The sequence below is a fragment of the Diabrotica virgifera genome, chromosome 4 (genome assembly GCF_917563875.1).
Source record: "Diabrotica virgifera virgifera chromosome 4, PGI_DIABVI_V3a".
Lineage (NCBI taxonomy): Eukaryota > Metazoa > Arthropoda > Insecta > Coleoptera > Chrysomelidae > Diabrotica > Diabrotica virgifera.
This window is the reverse complement of record NC_065446.1, coordinates 189,275,985-189,294,172: the sequence shown is the minus strand read 5'-3', so window position 1 is coordinate 189,294,172 and position 18,188 is coordinate 189,275,985. Positions and strand designations below refer to the sequence as shown.

At 32.7% G+C, this 18,188-nt stretch overlaps 1 protein-coding gene across 2 annotated transcripts in view; it reads right to left on the bottom strand.

The window, feature by feature from the left end:
- Positions 1 to 1,534: 1,534 nt before the first annotated feature.
- LOC126884039 (zinc finger protein 708-like) overlaps positions 1,535 to 18,188 on the bottom strand; it is a 32,076-nt gene continuing 15,422 nt past the window's right edge. For both annotated transcript variants that reach the window (XM_050649827.1, XM_050649826.1), the window contains exon 2: positions 1,535 to 15,393. In XM_050649827.1, the coding sequence (XP_050505784.1) occupies positions 14,441 to 15,393 (953 nt within the window). In that variant the 3' untranslated portion in view covers positions 1,535 to 14,440. The remainder of the gene's footprint in view (positions 15,394 to 18,188) is intronic.

Below are 18,188 nucleotides of genomic sequence, written 5' to 3'. Positions count from 1 at the left end.
CTTTCTCCTATGCCAATTCTGCCTGAACCCCGTCTTTCTCCAACCAACCAATAGGAGGCGTGTAAAGTGAGTGGATTTAATCCACACACAGATTTAATCACTCTATTTTTGTCTAATGCAACGTCAGTGTTTGTTTACTAGTTTTATTACCTTTTAACATTATCTATTTGCATAGTTTTTTCTTTTAAAATAAGTAGTATTACAGTAATATTTTTCTTCTATTTGTAATGTATGTTCAAGTGACTCCTGTAGGACCTGGTAAAAAGGCAAGGAAAAGAACACCGATGCAAAATTAATGGACAAAAACTAAGAAGAAAAAAACCTGTAAGTTGAGAAAATTCGGATTTTAGGCATGATTTTCCAAGAACTAACTATACCGTCATTGGAACCGATAAGATCTGTTGTACCACTATCAAGCTAATTACTTTTATTCTATTAACGGCAAAAAACAAAAGTTAAATTCCATCTCCAAAAAAGGGAATTGTTTCAAAGCTTGCTTCCTCCTAACGAGTTTGTTTCAAAACTTGCTTTTTCCACAAGTTTGCTTCAAAACTTGCTTTCTCCAAACAAAAATGCTAATTATTTAATTATTGACGAAAGTTGGATTTCACTCATTATGTAGTATGGTTAAATTCTATAATATGAAACTTAAATCCTGTTTTTTACAAGTTTTTAGCGATTTGTGGCAAACGAAAATTTTGGAGAACGCCAGTTTTGATTCTATACCCCTCATATGTTATCAAGCGTGCATCCTAAGAACATCGGTAGCCTCATCTACTTGCAACGTGAAAGAAGATAGTTTTAGTTTTTCTATTAATTGACCATTCCAAATCACGTGATATAATATGGCCGGCAGTGGGAAAAAATTTAATAATATAGGGTTTACATCAGTTTTTGTAAAGAATATCCTGTTTGGTTTTGTTTTTTATTGTTAATTGTGCACCGAAATTGTGATAGCAAATAAATATAAACTAGTTTATCGGCTACATAACTGAATTATCCCATAGTAGTTATTGACACAAACTGGTAACTAATATGGGATAATTCAGTTCTGTAGGCGGTAAACCACTTCATATTTAATTTGTTATCACAATTTCGCAGATTTCCCTACACAATTAACACAAAAAAAAAACAAACAAACAGGATTTTGTTTACAAATTAATGTCGATGTAAGGTTAGATTTTGCCCACACCCGGCCATGTTTGACGTTTCATTGGAATGCCTAATTCATCGCAGTAATCTTTAGATGTTCATCTTCCCATCGTAATACCTGCAAGTGGAATAATTTTATGTTGATTAGCATATGATTCACTAAGCATCATAACTATTATGCTAATAGATGCAGATAGCAGGGAGATTCATTTTTTTGACACCTATTCGATTTATTTGGTTTGTATTCGCGCCCCTCTAGACTAGGGGGCTCGCCCCACAGGTTGGAATCCAGTGGTTTGAATGGTTAGAATCATGTTCTGGCCAGAACTAGAACTTTGTAATTGTAGATTCTCAATCTCATTTTAAATATATTAGAATAGAATAGAATAGAAATATGCTTTATTGTCATGAAAAATTGTACAATTTTATCCACAAAGCCTATAAAAAGTCAAGAAAATAAAGCAATAACAATCCAATTTACTAAAATTACATAAATCGTCAATATATTTGCAATAATAACAATAATAATGAAGTTAAACAGAAATAATCAATTGCAAAATTTAAGTAAATTGCAAATGCATAGTCTACCTAGTAATTAATAAGTTTAAAAGTTAAGCTGCTGCATATGACACCCAAATATAGACAAAAAAAAATGATAATAAAAATACTACTTGTGCAAAGGGTACTGTAATTTCTTAATTATTGATTAAGAAAATCTTCTACTGAATAATATGGTCTTTCAGATAGGTAGGCTTTTGTCAGTTTATGGAATTTGGGGAAAGATGCTGCAGATTTAAGTTGTAGAGGGAGATGGTTGTAAAGTTTTTTTGCGGAATATAATATAGATTTCTTTACGAACTCAGAGGACGGGGTCGGCATATAGACGTCAAACGTAGTATTTCTCGTGAAGTAGTCATGATTAGGTTTTGGTGGAAAGACATGTAGATGTTTACGCGAATTAAGCAAACAGTTTCTAAAATATACAAAGATGGAAGGGTTAAAATTAGTGGATCTTAGTGATTTTTGAAGTAACTTCTGCAATTGCAATGTCCCAGGCAACCAAGAGACGTCATATAACGTCGAGAAAAGTCAGTTTTTGGTTGAATATACACACGTGGTTGAACATTACGTCATATCGACGTCTTTTGTAGGTGATTTTAAATACGTAAGATTAATGACGGTAAAATACGTTTTAAAAGACATTTTCATTTCAGACAGCGTAAGTCTGACGTCACGAAATTGGTAGAAGCTTAACCTCATTAAAACAAAAAAAAAAGAAGAAAAGAAGGTTATGTTATAGGTTATGTAAAGTTTGTATCTTGTATCGTCATTTCCAGTCACATCACTGGTCATTTCATTTCATTGTTTGATGTATTTTATATTTTTAAATTTTAGATTCATTTGGACTTTGTTGGCTGTTTTTTTATAAATTTACCATAATGCACACACACATGCTCGTATCAACCCCAGCCCCGGGGGACATGTGTGTTCCAATGGAAAAGTGGAACCCACATGTCCGAAGATCAAATCGGTCACACCCCGTAATAGAGTGGTACCTATCTGACCCCCAAGCTATACCTCCACCCCTCCCCATCGAAGGACATACCGAATGGAGAGGCGTTGACCTTAACGTTACTTTGGATGCCCTGGGTAATGGGACATCCTTTGTATTACTTCATGTGTTTAAGCCACCTGGTTTTAGGGGTAGCTAGAAGAGCTTTTCTCCCTATTAATGACTAAATTAATTTTTTTTCTTTACTTTGGACTTGTGTCCTAAAAAAAATGTGTTCCGGACATCAAGGCATCGATCTAAATCGGTGTCTCGCTGTCCAGACCGTGTGTGCTCGGTCACTCAGCCGGCGAATTGACAAAATAAATTTTGTTCTCCTCGACGGCTGAGCGCCCGAAAGGTGTGGCCATCAAGCCCACGTCTGTCGGTACGTGACCTCGATGCTCACATTCCGCGGCTATGGTCCATTTGACCTACCTGAAGGGTACTTAGTGCCTGAAGCGCGACATTTGTCTTTCGATATCATGTGGCTATCTCAATTTTTCATTCTTAAGGGTTTCCTCTATATCCAGCTAACTGCTGTCTAGGCCGTCTATGTACCGTTCTTTGGTTTTCGTCGTAATTAGTCAATTCTCTTAATAATCTGCTAGGATGGTTCCTGATATTATTAAATATTTCTTGTGCTCTTTCGTCTATCATTCTCAGGACTTTCTTTTGTTGCGTATGTCCAAATACGTATCTTAATGGGACATATCTAGGTATATTCAGAGCTTCTCTGATCATGTGGTTTTGGATGGTTTGTATTTTTTTCTTGTTGGTATTACACGTGTGTCCCCATGCGGCTGAGGCGTATGTTAGTGTTGGCAAAATTATACAATTTGCCATACTAATCTTTGTCTTAAATCTCAGTTTACTCTTTCGACCTATTAACGATGAGAGTTGACTCCTAAGGGCTTTAGCTTTGTTGAATGTTTGTTTTACGTGTTCTGTAAAGGTCAGCCTTTTGTCCAACATTACGCCTAGGTATTTGGCTTGATTTGACCATTCAATTTGGGTATCAAATAGGGATAGTACCTCATTTGGCCTGCCTCTTCTTTTTTGGTACGTGACGGCCTGTGTTTTGTCAGGATTGATAGCTATTTTCCACTGCACACACCATTCTTGTAGTCCATCAAGAGCTCTTTGTAGATGTCTTGTTGCAAAATCTGGGAGGGTACTGCTAAAAGCTATCGCTGTATCATCTGCGTATAGACTTAGCAACGATCTGGGTTCAGTTGGGGTGTCTGCCGTATATATGGTATATAGATATGGTGACAACACTGCCCCCTGTGGTACACCAGCCTCCATGTTCCCAACTTCGGACAGGGTTGGCCCTATCCGAACTCTGAACCTCCTGTTGGCTAGGTATGACGAGAGAAGACACGTCATCGCCTCACTATAACCATATTGGTTCATTTTATACAGCAGGCCGTCGTGCCAGACCCTGTCGAATGCTTTACTGACGTCTAGAAAGGCGGCCGCTGTATATTTCTTTTCGTTGAACCCTTTCGTGATATATTCTGTTAACCTCAGCACTTAAAGTCCACACGAGTGCTTGGATCTGAATCCGAACTGTGCTTCAGGTATTGTTCCGATTGCTTCAGATTCTTCTTTTAGCCTAGCTAATATGACCCGCTCTGCGATTTTGCTTAATACTGGTAATAAGCTTATCGGTCTATAATTCTGTGATATATAATTCTATAATACCATAATGCAAAGTGATTATTTAAGGAAATTATTATTGGAAACCCCAAATGTTGGAGAAAAAGGTAGGTGAAACAATTTTTATTTACTGTTCATTTTTCCCTGATATTTATCAATAATGATGAATTTTGCAAGCAATAACATTATTTCTTTTATTGTTTTAGATATTCATATTGAAGCTGAAAATAATTGGAGATTTAGATCCATATACATATCTGGTAGAGTCTCACAGTTACTATAAGCAGCAGATGAAAGCATACAAAAGTCTTTAGGCACATAAAAGCCTTCACAACTGGATTTGTTTTGAAAGTTGGATTAAAAATTGTTAATGATTTCTATATTATTGTTGGAAAGGTATGCCTTTATTTTATTTATTCACCATTAAGAAATATATGGATAACAGTATTATATTAGAGTCTTTTGGATAAATTGGTTTTAAATATTAGATTTATTTACGTTTATATATCTGTATAAAACCAGGCATATTGTAGTCCTAATTTGTAAACTGTGTAACTCCATATTTCTCTCCAGTTATTACTGCCATTTATTTGAAAAAATCCCTACTTGTTTAAAAAAGGATGCACATGCATATTTTTACCAGAAGATTAAATAGTGACCTCTTCGTATACACCGTATCTCCCTTGCAGCAAATTTATTACGAAAAATATGTAAGTCCCCAGTTTGTCACACCACACGACTGACCTCACTGTTTAGAAAGTGATATTTTCAAGAAAAAGTTGGTGGTAAGTAATATTAAATACTCATTAAACAATATACAAATGTTAGTGATATGTGTATCCATAAACTATTCCATTTTAGCATCCTATCTTTTAAAATATAGTATTGTCCTTTTCATGATCATTTTTCAGTGCGTAACAAATGATAGGAAAGTAAGTCCGTGATAATACACATTTATGACATTTATTCTAACATGACATTTTAGTTAAATCTGACAGTTGTCACATTTTATTTTCAATTTGGAATAAAAACAAATCAAATGTGTTTCTTGCATTTATAAAATGGTATTTTCTTTGATTTGTATAGTCTTATAAATTATACAGATTATATTTGTACTATTATTATCCAATTAAAAAAAAATATTTTTTTTATTATGGCACCATCTATCGACAACTAGAATAATCACCGAACTAGAATAATTACCAAAGTAATCACCGACGTGCCTTTTTTTCTGTCATACAATTTAATACGTTAGAAAGAAATCGAAAAACTGTGACACACTGAAAGATGATCATGAGAAAAAGAATAGTATTCACATTAGTCATATTTAGAGAAATAGTTTTTTGTGTCTCCTGTAAAATTTGGATAAATGAAGTTACACAGTTTACAGATTAGGTTGACGACATGTAATTGCTATCATAGAAAAGAGAATAGTAAACAGTCATGATTGTTTGTTCTAAAATTATATTATATGAATGTCTGATTTTAAAATATTCTCAATCATTGTAAAGAACGCAAATACTCTAATAAAAATAAATTTGTGTAGTTGAAGCATTCCCACAAAGATAAAATATTTTTTTTAGGTGAAACATTCCTAAAAAGCTAATGCTAAACCACTAGATGCTTGGGTGATAGCCAGTTCCAATGGCATAGCAAATGCACATTCTATGTGTATGGCCGGTAATAGTGAAGTTTAGTCACAGCAAGACAGAAGATGAAGAACCCAATGCATGTACAGATGTTATAGCTATGTACATTCTCTGATGAAAAACTAATGAGTTCTGAAACTGTTTGGTCAGAGTGCTTGTTGCGCCCTCTAAACGAACTGAAATATAAGACGGCTTTGGCTTCATGTTGCAGCGATATGAAAATGGTTATTCATTTTTAATTATAATGTACTTCTTCATCATGAGTATTTATGTATTAGTCTTTTAAGTGTGTATTATCAGATATCACGGGTAAATTGTTTTTTTAATTTGGTCATTACAGTCCCTTAATCAAAAAATATATTTTTCAGGTGTCTGTAGATCTTTTTGTATGCAAAAATGTGTAATAATTATTTGAAATCAATTTGAGGTTTATAAGAGTATGGAAATATATGTGAGAACACAGACTATTATAGTTTTGTCCTATTTTTTATCATTCAATCGTCTTCCTTAAAATTTATAAATGTAAAGCAGATAGTTTTCATTGAAATTCAATAGATTAGGACTAAATGTACGATTCCGACAACGACTGCAGACGGCAACTGTAAACATCAGTTGCAGTTGTCAGCGTTACGGACGTTATTACTTTGCACTATTTATTTGTATGAGACTGATTCCGACATCTGACTGCAACTGCTGTCCGGCAGAATGTCAGTTGCTAATAATTATGCAAATTAATAGTGCAAAATAATGAAGTCTGTCATGGTGACAACTGTAACTGCCGTCTGCAGTCGTTGTCGGAATCGTACCTTTAAAGTGTGTGGTATAATTATAATAATTATATATATTATATAACTTAAATGGTTTAAACTTAAGTTTGTTATTAAATTGTGACTTAAATGTTTAATTTGTTAATAAATGATTTATTAGTTTATATTTCGTTTCAGTTTTGACACAGTAAATATAATATAAAAAGTGAAAATTCTATGTGTTATATATGTTGCATTGAAGATATTGTAATTCTATGCATTTTAACGAGCCTTCCATTTGGTTTTACTTAAATGGAAAAATTGCAATACCAACAATGCTCATACCAATAATTGAATGGGTCTGCCAAATAATGTTGTAAGCACCACATGGTTTGTTTTTGAGAAGTCAAAGAAAAAGTTTTAATATTGTGATAATGGCGAGTTTATACATTTTAAGGGTTAGTAATACAGTTTTTAAATACAAAATACAAACTGTATTACTCACCTTTAAAATGTATAAACTCACCATTATCACAATATTAAAACTTTTTCTTTGACCATGTGGTGCTTACAACGTTATTCGGCGGACCCATTCAATTATTGTGTATTTCTAAAGCCATAAAATGAAAAATAAATCTAAAAAACGACGCAAAATCGACGTAAAAACTACTTTTTCATATCACGTATTTAAAACGTGATAAAAATGACGTGAGTTATGGTGGGACATATTCACGTGCTTTTCGACGTTGAAAAAACGTGATAAACTGACGTAGTTTGGTGATAATTATGACGTTTTTTCAACGTTTTGTAAACGTCATTTGGTTGCCTGGGGTGTTGTTCTTCTGAGGCCAAACAGATATCTAATTGCTCTTTTTTGTAATTTGAAAATAACATCGAACTGGGCAGCTGTACCAGAACCCCAAAAAGGAAGACCATAACGAAGATGTGACTCGAACAAATAAAAATATGTTATTTTGGAAGATGCTAAATTGAGTTCATTCGAAACAGATCTTATAGCATAGCAAGCTGAGGATAGTTTCTTCCTTAACAAATCGATATGGTGGGACCACTTAAGGTTGCTGTCTAAAAAAATACCAAGAAATTTTACAGAATCAACGGTACTGATCTGGCTGTTATTAAGAGGTAAGGGTTGAAGAGCTCCTTTATAAGACAATGCTACTGTTTTATCTACGTTAAACGAGAGTAAATTAGAGTCAGACCAGGTTTTTATTGTAAGTAGATCAGAAGTTATAGTAGCATGAAGAGTTGCAATATTTAAGTTGCTCCAAGTGATACTGGTATCATCAGCAAAAAGAAAGATTTTTCCATCGATTTTTAAACTAGTGATGTCATTAATAAAGATAAGGAAAAGTAGAAGACCCAATACTGAACCTTGAGGTACCCCACATACAATGTTTTTGAGACTAGAGTCTGTATCATTTGCTCTAACCAGTTGTTTCCTATCATAAAAGTAAGATTGGAACCAATCTAAAGAAATACCTCGAATTCCGTAGAAATTTAGTTCTTTTATCAAAATGTTATGATTTACACAATCAAAAGCTTTGGCGTAGTCACAAAAAACGGTGGCAGTGTGAAAATTATTGTTCAGTGCTTGAGAAACCTCATGTAGTACAGAAAAGATGGCATCAGTGGTGCATTTATTATTTAAAAAGCCGAACTGATTTTGTGATAAAATGTTGTTTTCAACTAGAAAGGACATAATTCGGGCTTTTATGAGTCTCTCAATAATTTTGGAGTAGCGGTAGTAGTGCAATAGGCCTATAATTGCAGGTATTAGATATTTCACCACCCTTATGAAGAGGAATAATGATGGCTGTCTTCAGACACTCTGGAAATTTACCTTTTTCAAAGGAATCATTAATTAGTAAGATGAGGACTTCTAACACATTTTCTGGGAGATTAGAAAAAATTTTTATCGATAGACCATCAGTACTACAGGAAGATTTGCTTTTGATACTATTGATTGCTGGGATCAGTTCAGATTTATCGACTGGTTTTATAAAGAATGAATTCGAGACCTTTCTTGAATTAGGGAGATAGGCAATGGGGTAATATTTTTACTCACATTAACAAAGTATTCATTTAGATTTTCAGGGTCTGGAAGGGAAATTGTTTGAGCAGTGTGGGTTTTATTTCGAAGATCGTTTATTATGGACCAAGTTTCTTTTGCAACACTTTTGAGCTTCTCAGACGGTTATTGTAGTAGTCTTTTTTAGCTGATTTTAAAGTTTAAGATAGGTTGCCCTGTACTTGGTGATATATTCAGTGATAGTTACGTTGGTAGTAAATTTCCTGATATAGAGAAGAGAACGCATATTCTTGGAAGATATTCGGATACCTTTAGTAGTCCAGGGTTTGCGATGTTTTGGCTTAATTGCAATTAAAGGAATGCTTTATTGAAGATACAGACAAGCTTATCTAAAAAAGCACTGAAATTACTATCCACGTCTATAGCAGGAAAGCGCCACTCAGAGGTTAAGCATGGTTATTAAAATAATACAGCTAATCAGAGGTTATTAAAATAATACAGCATACATTTTTTGAAGTGGGGAAATTCAGTTATTTAGATTCTGACAGGGACGTTGGAAGGATAGAAAAAGTTCTAAGGAAACATCAGTCAATATTTATTCACGATCTATATCGTGACATATATCATATTTTTTTAAATAATTGTCCATTGTTGATACTTAGCTCTTTTATCCACTTAACCCTAACATTTTTTTACTATGTGGATAAAAGTAATACGTCCACAAAATTTGAAACATTTAGCTTGATGTAACTTTTTTTAAATTTAATTTAAAGTGTAAAAAAGTACCTTCAGATACCTGTCTAAAAAGTGTAGCAATGCAAATTTATCAAATAAATAATTAACTTAAAACAAATACACTAAAATGCTCATTACTCAAGAATAATTCTGTATGCCGGAGGTAAAGGGCACTATGTCACAAATTCGTAATTTTACAGGAGAAGCGTTTTAAGTTTATTTTTGTGTATCCTTATTCACAGGATGTATGTTAATACACATTATGTCACAATCCCTTGTCTAATTTATTCTTCAGATTATTAGCTTTCAAAATTGTATTGTTTATAACACATATTGTGATACTAAAATTGATTTATTTTTAACAAAAAAATTAAAACACAATGTAGTGGAGATAGTTTCTCCTTCATGACAAACATTACAGGGTAAAGTGTAATACTTTACCCTGCTTGTTTAATACTGGATTTATTTTGTAACTTCCTTCAACCATGTGAACATGAAACCCTATACCTCTGTGTACATTGCTTTACAAAATACACTTACACAGAGGTATAGCGTTTCATGTTTCTGCTTCTAAACAAAATGTGACATGATACTTTTTATAAAGTGCTTATCTTTGTTATTTTATAAAGTAGGACATAGTGCTTTATACCTCTGTGTGGAGAATTAAAAGTTCATTATAACTGCAGTATAATCCCAATATTGACAAAAATGGACATAGTGCCCTTGTGACGATAATATAATTCTATATATAGAGTACGCCAATGAATTAAGTAAAACGTGTTTTTGTACCGTCTCGTACGATATAAAAGTCGGAACGAAAAGCCTAGTTGATTATTATTCTTGGAGCGTTGATCGAAGAATAATAAACAACAACGAGGTATATTATCCCAACCATTTTCCGCCGTCGTTTTGGTGTGCTGAACGAATCCAACGGTTTTCCTTTTACCTATCTTTATACGAGCGGTGATCGTATTTTCCTACATGTCTGTCCGCTGGCGAGCTGAGCGAGATTTCCTCTCCTTACATGTCCGTTTCATATTAATAAAATGTAATTCCTAATCCACGCGATCGTCGGTAGTATTCATTCATGTACCAGATATCGTCACATCGACCCGAATCTAAGGTTCGATACGTAGGTTATAAATATATTTTATTAACGAAATTAACGAGTAGTAATTACGGCTAATTATCTTATCATTTGTATATGTTGATTCTACATAAATGTCTTAAAAAGCGAACTTTCCGTCTTCGGCTGAATTTTTGTTACCTGGTGCAACAAATGCAACGACAACGTTACACCCTTTATTTATTTTTTTATTTTTATTTTATTTATTGACGGGCTAAACCCTTTTTCAGTTTTTGTACAATATGTATAAAATACAGTAAGATACATAAGCTAGCTACAACAGTTTTTTAACATGTTTTAAATGATGCAGTTGAAGTATTAAATAATTCTAAATCTGTTTGGTAATTGTTCGCAGTACGTAACATCCTAGAAATAACTTCATTAAGTCCATAATTAGTAGAATGGAAATCTACAAAAAACAGGTCAGAATTACGAGTTCTTCGCATAGGTATATTAAATGAGATTAAACCCAAAATTTCAGGGCAATTAATAAATCCATTTAGAAGCTTATGTAAAAAATATAATTCGAATTCAGCTCTTCTTGCCTCTAATTTGTTCATTTTAAGTTGATTAAGAATATAACTGTAATTATAATCTCCACGTTTTAAACCCATTTTATAACCACATATCCTCAAAAATCTGTTTTGAACTTTTTCTAATTGATTCTTCTGGGTATTATAAAAAGGATACCATATAATACAGCAGTATTCTATAATTGATCGCACTAGCGCACAATATATTTTAAACGTAAAAACTGAAAAGTCCTTTGAATTTCTCTGGACAAATCCTAACATTTTAAGGGCACGTGAAGTTATGTCATTAATATGATCATTAAAGTTCAGTTGTCTATCCAGTATTATACCCAAATCCCGTACCTGATGTATCTCTTGCAGAACAGTACCATTAAGTGTGTAATTATTATTAAAAGAAGCCTGCGTTTTACTAAACGTGATTTTAAAACATTTTTTTAAATTTAAGTTTAAAACATTTACTTCACACCAACGCGAAAAATTATTTAAGGACAACTGCAAACATTCACAATCAGAGAGGCAAGCAATAGATCTAAAGATTTTTATGTCATCAGCGAATAAGAGAAATTGGTCGGAGAGGGAGAAATTGGGGGGGAGAGCTACTTTTCATCAGGTGGTGCCCGCCGAATTTCACAATTTTTGAAATGTGCCCTCCTAGTAAAAAAGGTTGCCGACCCCTGGTGTATTGGTTCTGCCAAGGTGTATACACATTTTTTTTTTAAAATACAATGGAACTTCGTCAGGTCCCTGGCAAGTTTCCATGGGCTACTCAGAATCTTATCAACTATTTCCTTAATGTCAACAACATAATTGCTTACACTCGCCGATTTCTCAAATTTAAAAATAGGAATTTGATTAACTACAGCATCATTGTAGACAGTTGAAAAAAAGTTCGCAAAAATATCAACGATTTCTTGACTATTTTCCCCAGTATAATCATCCTACTTAATAACTGATGGTAACATATGTGAGTTTCTTTTACTATTTATAAATTTCCAGAATGATCTAGGGTTTTCAGATATATTGTTTTCAGTTTCCTAAACATGTCGTTTATATAGTGAATTCGTAAGTTCTTTACACTGAGTTCTAACACTTGAAAATATATTATAATCTTCTTCCCTACCTGTCTGTTTGAATGTTTTATGAGCAGTTTTCTTTTTTAATATAAACGATTTTATATCACAGTTATACCAATTAGGATATGTGGATATTTTATATTTTTTAAAGGGTATAAAATTATGTATTTAATTGTATAGAATTTCATAGAAGGTTTCAATAGCCTCGTTGACATTTTTGTTGATGAATACTAATTTCCAATCAATCTCAGACAAAAGATAATTTATCCTAAAGTAATCACCATTTCTGAAATCTAAAAAGTATTCTTCATAATTTAAAGTTGATGAGTTAACTTTAACAAACAATTCCAAAGAAACTGGAGTATGATGGACACTTTTGTCAAACAAGGGATCATATGGTTCCGACACAATTATATTAGATAAACTAGAAAAAACTAAGTCGAGAAAAGTATTTCTGCTATTAGGTATCACATTAATTTGAGATAAATTACAATAACTGGCAGTATTACACAAATCATTAGCAGAAGAATTGGGAATACATTGAACTCTAATTCTAAATTCATCATCCATTTAACATTGGGTAAGTTATAATCACCGCATATAATCATATCACTATCTGGAAAGTTTTCAAAAATAAACTCAACACTGCTACAATGATCAATGTAATACTGCTGTTCAGACGCAGGAGGGAAGTACACAGAACCCAAAATAAGCATTTGATTGAGACACTTAAGTGACAAAAAACTTGTTCAATATTATTTTGTGGTATAACTTCACACACTTCTAAATATTTAGATGAAGTTATCAGAACACCTTCTCCACGTTGCTTACGACTTGTTAGATGATTTCTATCGGCTCTAAAAATGTTGTAATTGGAAAGTCCAAACTCAGCATTATTAAAGTCAGAATTAAGCCAGGTTTCAACTAGTATAATTATATTATAATCAGAACAAGCAACCACTTGTTGTAAGTCGTTAAGTTTGGTACGCAAGCCTCCTATATTCTGAAAATAAACGTTCAATAAAGTTCTTTCAGGATTCTTTTTGAAAGATTTTGATTGCTAGAATTGATAGTTAACTTTTTCTTTACTTTTAGTTAACTGTTTTAAATAGCAAGAACAGTTTATATCAAAAACGTGATGATTAACATCAATATCGTTTAATTTCATAATATCCTTAGCGTACGTACAGTTAGAACATTTAAAATTAGTTGTATTATTACATTGATCCTTTTTATGTTTACCCCCACAGAGAGGACAAACGTAATTTTTTGATTCACATTTGTCGGAAAAGTGGCCAAAACTCCAACATCGGAAACACCTAATTACTTATAAATTCGAAAAAATGGTAACTGTTCCATTCAATATGAACTTTTTGTTTGTTAGAAATTAAATAATTAAATTTCTTAGGAGAAAGTTCAATTATTACATGTACATATTTCCTCTACTTCTGTTAGATTTAAATTTGTGAATAATTTTAATGTCAGTTTGAATCGAATCATCCGGTAAATTTTGATTTAGAAATTTATTAATAAATTCACCATTATCATTCAAGTCATCAGGGTTAACATCAATGATTGTAATTTTAGGTTTATTCAATTTGCCAACTTTTTAAATTTTCCAACGATTTCTTATCTTGACAGTGAATCATAACACGACCATTTGCTCCTTCCTTTACCCCAGCTAAAGAAACAGCCATATCAGCTGGACAAAATTTTTGTGTAAGTACACTTTTTGTAACCGAACTATTTTAGTTCAGGTTTTTTGGTTTTATAATTAAGTGTTCCGTTTTCTTAATTTTCACAACATCAGCCCAAGATTTTCCATCAGATTTTGAAAGTGAAGATGAATTTGATGATTCCAATAAATCAATTAACTTACTTGCTTTTTCAATTAGTTCATTATTTCTATCCGCTTTTTTGTTGATAATATCATTAAACTTCGGTACACAGTCATTACAAAACCATTTACAGTTATCACAATCTTGCTTAATCTTCAAAAGTTGTTCCTTTACTTTAGCACAATGAAGGTGATGATAATATTTCTTACAAAAATCACAAATTATAAATTTTGTATTCACTATAAAATTGTCAGCACACGTCTTACCGCTAGCACGCATTGTCAACTTTACCTCTGGCATACAGAATTATTTTGGGACATATGACATTTATCGACTTATCTCTTTAATTGAAGTAAAGACTGAGTGAGTGAGTGCCATATGATATTTTAAACTGGTTTGTTGAGTAAACGTCTTCCTACAAATTTCACATTCAATAGGGTTTTCGCCGGTGTGAACTCTTATATGACGATGTAAATGATTTAGTTGTTTAAACTGCTTACAACAAATTTCACATTTATAAAGTTTTACACCAGTATGAACTCTCATATGTATATCTAATTTACTTTTTACGATAAATTGCTTACTACAAATTTCACATTTATGAGGTTTTTCACCGCTGCCACTGTGAACTTTCATATGACTATTTAAATTACTTATGAGATCAAACTGCTTACTACAAATTTCACATGTATAAGGATTTTCACCACTGTGAACTATCATATGCTTACTTAAATTACATAAGAGTGTAAACTGCTTACTACAAATTTCACATTTATACAGTTGTTGACCTGTATGAATTCTCATATGTACATCTAATTTACTTCTTGTGATAAACTGCTTATTACAAATTTCACATTTATAAGGATTTTCACCACTGTGAACTATCATATGCTTACTTAAATTACATAAGAGTGTAAACTGCTTACTACAAATTTCACATTTATGAGGATTTTCACCACTGTGAACTATCTTATGATTATTTAAATTATATAAGCCCGCAAACTGCTTATTACAAATTTCACATTTATACAGTTTGTCATGAATGTGAACTGTCATATGACAATCTAAATCATCTAGGCGAATAAACTGCTTACTACAAATTTCACATTTATGAGTACTTTCACCAGTGTGAAGTCTCATATGCATCTTTAAATTATCTTTTGTAATAAACAGCTTTCTACAAATTTCACATTGATATAGTCTTTGACCAGTATTATAAGTTTTCAAATGCACTTTGGTAGAATTGGATGGTTTGGTAATTGTGATATCCTGTGGAACACCTAAAATGAAAACGAAATTATAAGAAGGAAAGACAACTTTAGATTAAATTCGATTCGGGGCCACCACCACCGGCTGACCATGGTTTCTGCTTTTCAGCGTCTTCAGAGCCACGTGTGGTGTATTCCGAAACAAACTGAATCCAAGCTGTCGAAGTATGCATATAAATAAAATATTAGATGCGTACGGACGCGTTAGAGACATCTATTAGTATGATACAATTGATCCAAAAGATGGCATAATCCAGACATCCAAAGTGAAAGTTATCCTCCAACACCAAATTGTTCTATATGGTCCACATAATGTTCAGAAAAAAGTCACACCATTTTGAGCGTCGGGTTTGGGGGTGACAGGGGGAGAAATCGGTAAATTCGTAGTTTTTTAGGTTTTTCGTCAATATTTCTAAAACTATGCGGTTTAGCATGAACAACCTTCTATACAAAAATGATCTACAATAAATTTGAAATAAAAAAGGCCCTACGCATAATCCTTTTAAAGTGAACGGTTCCAAAGTTACGGAGGTAGTATAGTATAATTGGTCCAAAAAAAGGCCTAACCCAAACATCCAAAGTAAAAGTTTTCCTACAACACCAAATTGTTGTATATGGTCCACATGTTGTTCAGTAAAAAGTTACACTATTTTAAGCGTCCGGTTTGGGGGGGGGGGGGGGGGGGAGGTAAACAATGTTCTATTGAAAAATGTTCTACATAAAATTTAAAACAAAAAAGGTCCTATACATAATTGTTATAAAATCAACGGTTACAGAGTTACGGAGGGTGAAAAGTGGAGGTTTTCGATACTTTTTATATTTTTTGGGCAATCGATGATGATTTTGGGTTGTGAGGTTGACGTTTCTTCAAGGGCTTATCACTAACATACCTTCGGCCACTGAAATAGTAAATTTTGTTTACAAAACACAATCCTGTTAAGAAAATTTCTTTCATCAGTAATATTATAAATTGCCCAAAAAATATAAAAAGTGCCGAAAACTTCCACTTTTCATCCTCCGTGCCTCTGGAACCGTTGATTTTATAAAAATTATGTATAGGACCTTTTTTGTTTAACATTTTATGTAGCACATTTTTGTATAGAACATTGTTTACGCTAAAGCATAGTCTTAGAAATATTGACGAAAAACGTAAGAAAACTACTAATTTTCCGACTTTTCCCCCATCTCCCCCCCCCCCCCCAAACCGGACGCTTAAAATAGTGTAACTTTTTACTGAACAACATGTGGACCATATAGAACAATTTGGTGTTGGAGGAAAACTTTTACTTTGGATGTTTGGGTTAGGCCTTTTTTGGACCAAATTATACTATATTACCTCCGTAACTTTGGAACCGTTCATTTTAGAAGGATTATTCATAGGACATTTTTTATTTCAAATTTAATGTAGAACATTTTTGAAGGTTGTTCATGCTAAACCGCATAGTTTTAGAAATATTGACGAAAAACGTAAAAAACTACAAATTTAGCGATTTCTCTCCCCCCCTCTCCACCCCAAACCCGACGCTCAAAATGGTGTGACTTTTTTCTGAACATTATGTGGAACATATAGAACAATTTGGTGTTGGAGGATAACTTTCACTTTGGGTGTCTGGGTTTGGGTCTAGTTATACCATACTTAGTCTGACCAACTACAATTCAGTCGAATTCGGGACAAGGCTGAAAAAATACCTGAAATCCGGGACTTTTCAATGAAAATCTGGCCATTTTTTTTTAAATACAGTGTGGGCCAAAGAAAACAATCGACCTCGACATTTGGCAGTAGTTATTAGATTTTAAGGAAATGCCAAAACAGGTTGATTTTTGATCTAAGGGGGACACATTTTTACGGTACATACATTTGTCATTTGTCAACCTCCTCTCTTCCACTTCCCCCACCCCTTATTTTTAAATAGAGAATAGGGGCCATGTTCTAGCTCATTTGAAAGTTTATTCAATTCTCTATTCAGTAATATTAACATTGACACAATTATTTATACAGGGTGTCCAAGAAAAATTATTTTGAATTAAATTAATTGACACAAAAAGAAGAATGCATGTAATTTATTTAACTCAAAATACATTCTACTGCTGACAGAAAACAGAAAAAAATGTTTATTTCATAAACAAACATTGTTTATTGCTTAAATTCAATATTCAACCTACCAAGAGACAGATGGGTGGCAGTTTAAACACTGAAATCAAGCGAAAAGCAATGTTTATTTATCAAAAAACATTTTTTCTGTTTTGTGAAAGCAGTAGAATGTATTTTGATTTTGAATTAAATAAATTACATACATTCTTCTTTTTGTGTTAATTAATTTAATTAAAAATTTTTATTCTTGGACACTCTGTATAAATAATTATGTTAATATTTATATTACTGAATAGAGAATTGAATAACCTTTCAACTAGCACACGATCCCTATTCCCTATTTAAAAATAAGGGGTAGGGAAAGTGGAAGGGAGCGGGATGACAAATGACAGATGTATGTACCGTAAAAATATGTCCCCCTTAGATAAAAAATCGACCTGTTTACGGCTTTTCCTTAAAATCTAATAACTAATGCCAAATATCGATGTGGACTGTTTTCTTTGGCCCACACTGTATAGAACATTAATATCATCATTTTATTGATTATTTAACATTTTCATTTTGACAAAATTTTTTTGGTGGTATGGGTTGTAATATTAATCACATTTTTGTTAGTTTTTGACGTTTCGACTTCCAATCCCGAAATCGTTTTCAAAAAAAGAAAAATTATAAAATTACCTGATGTTGGACTTCCATGTAAATAGAACCTTACATT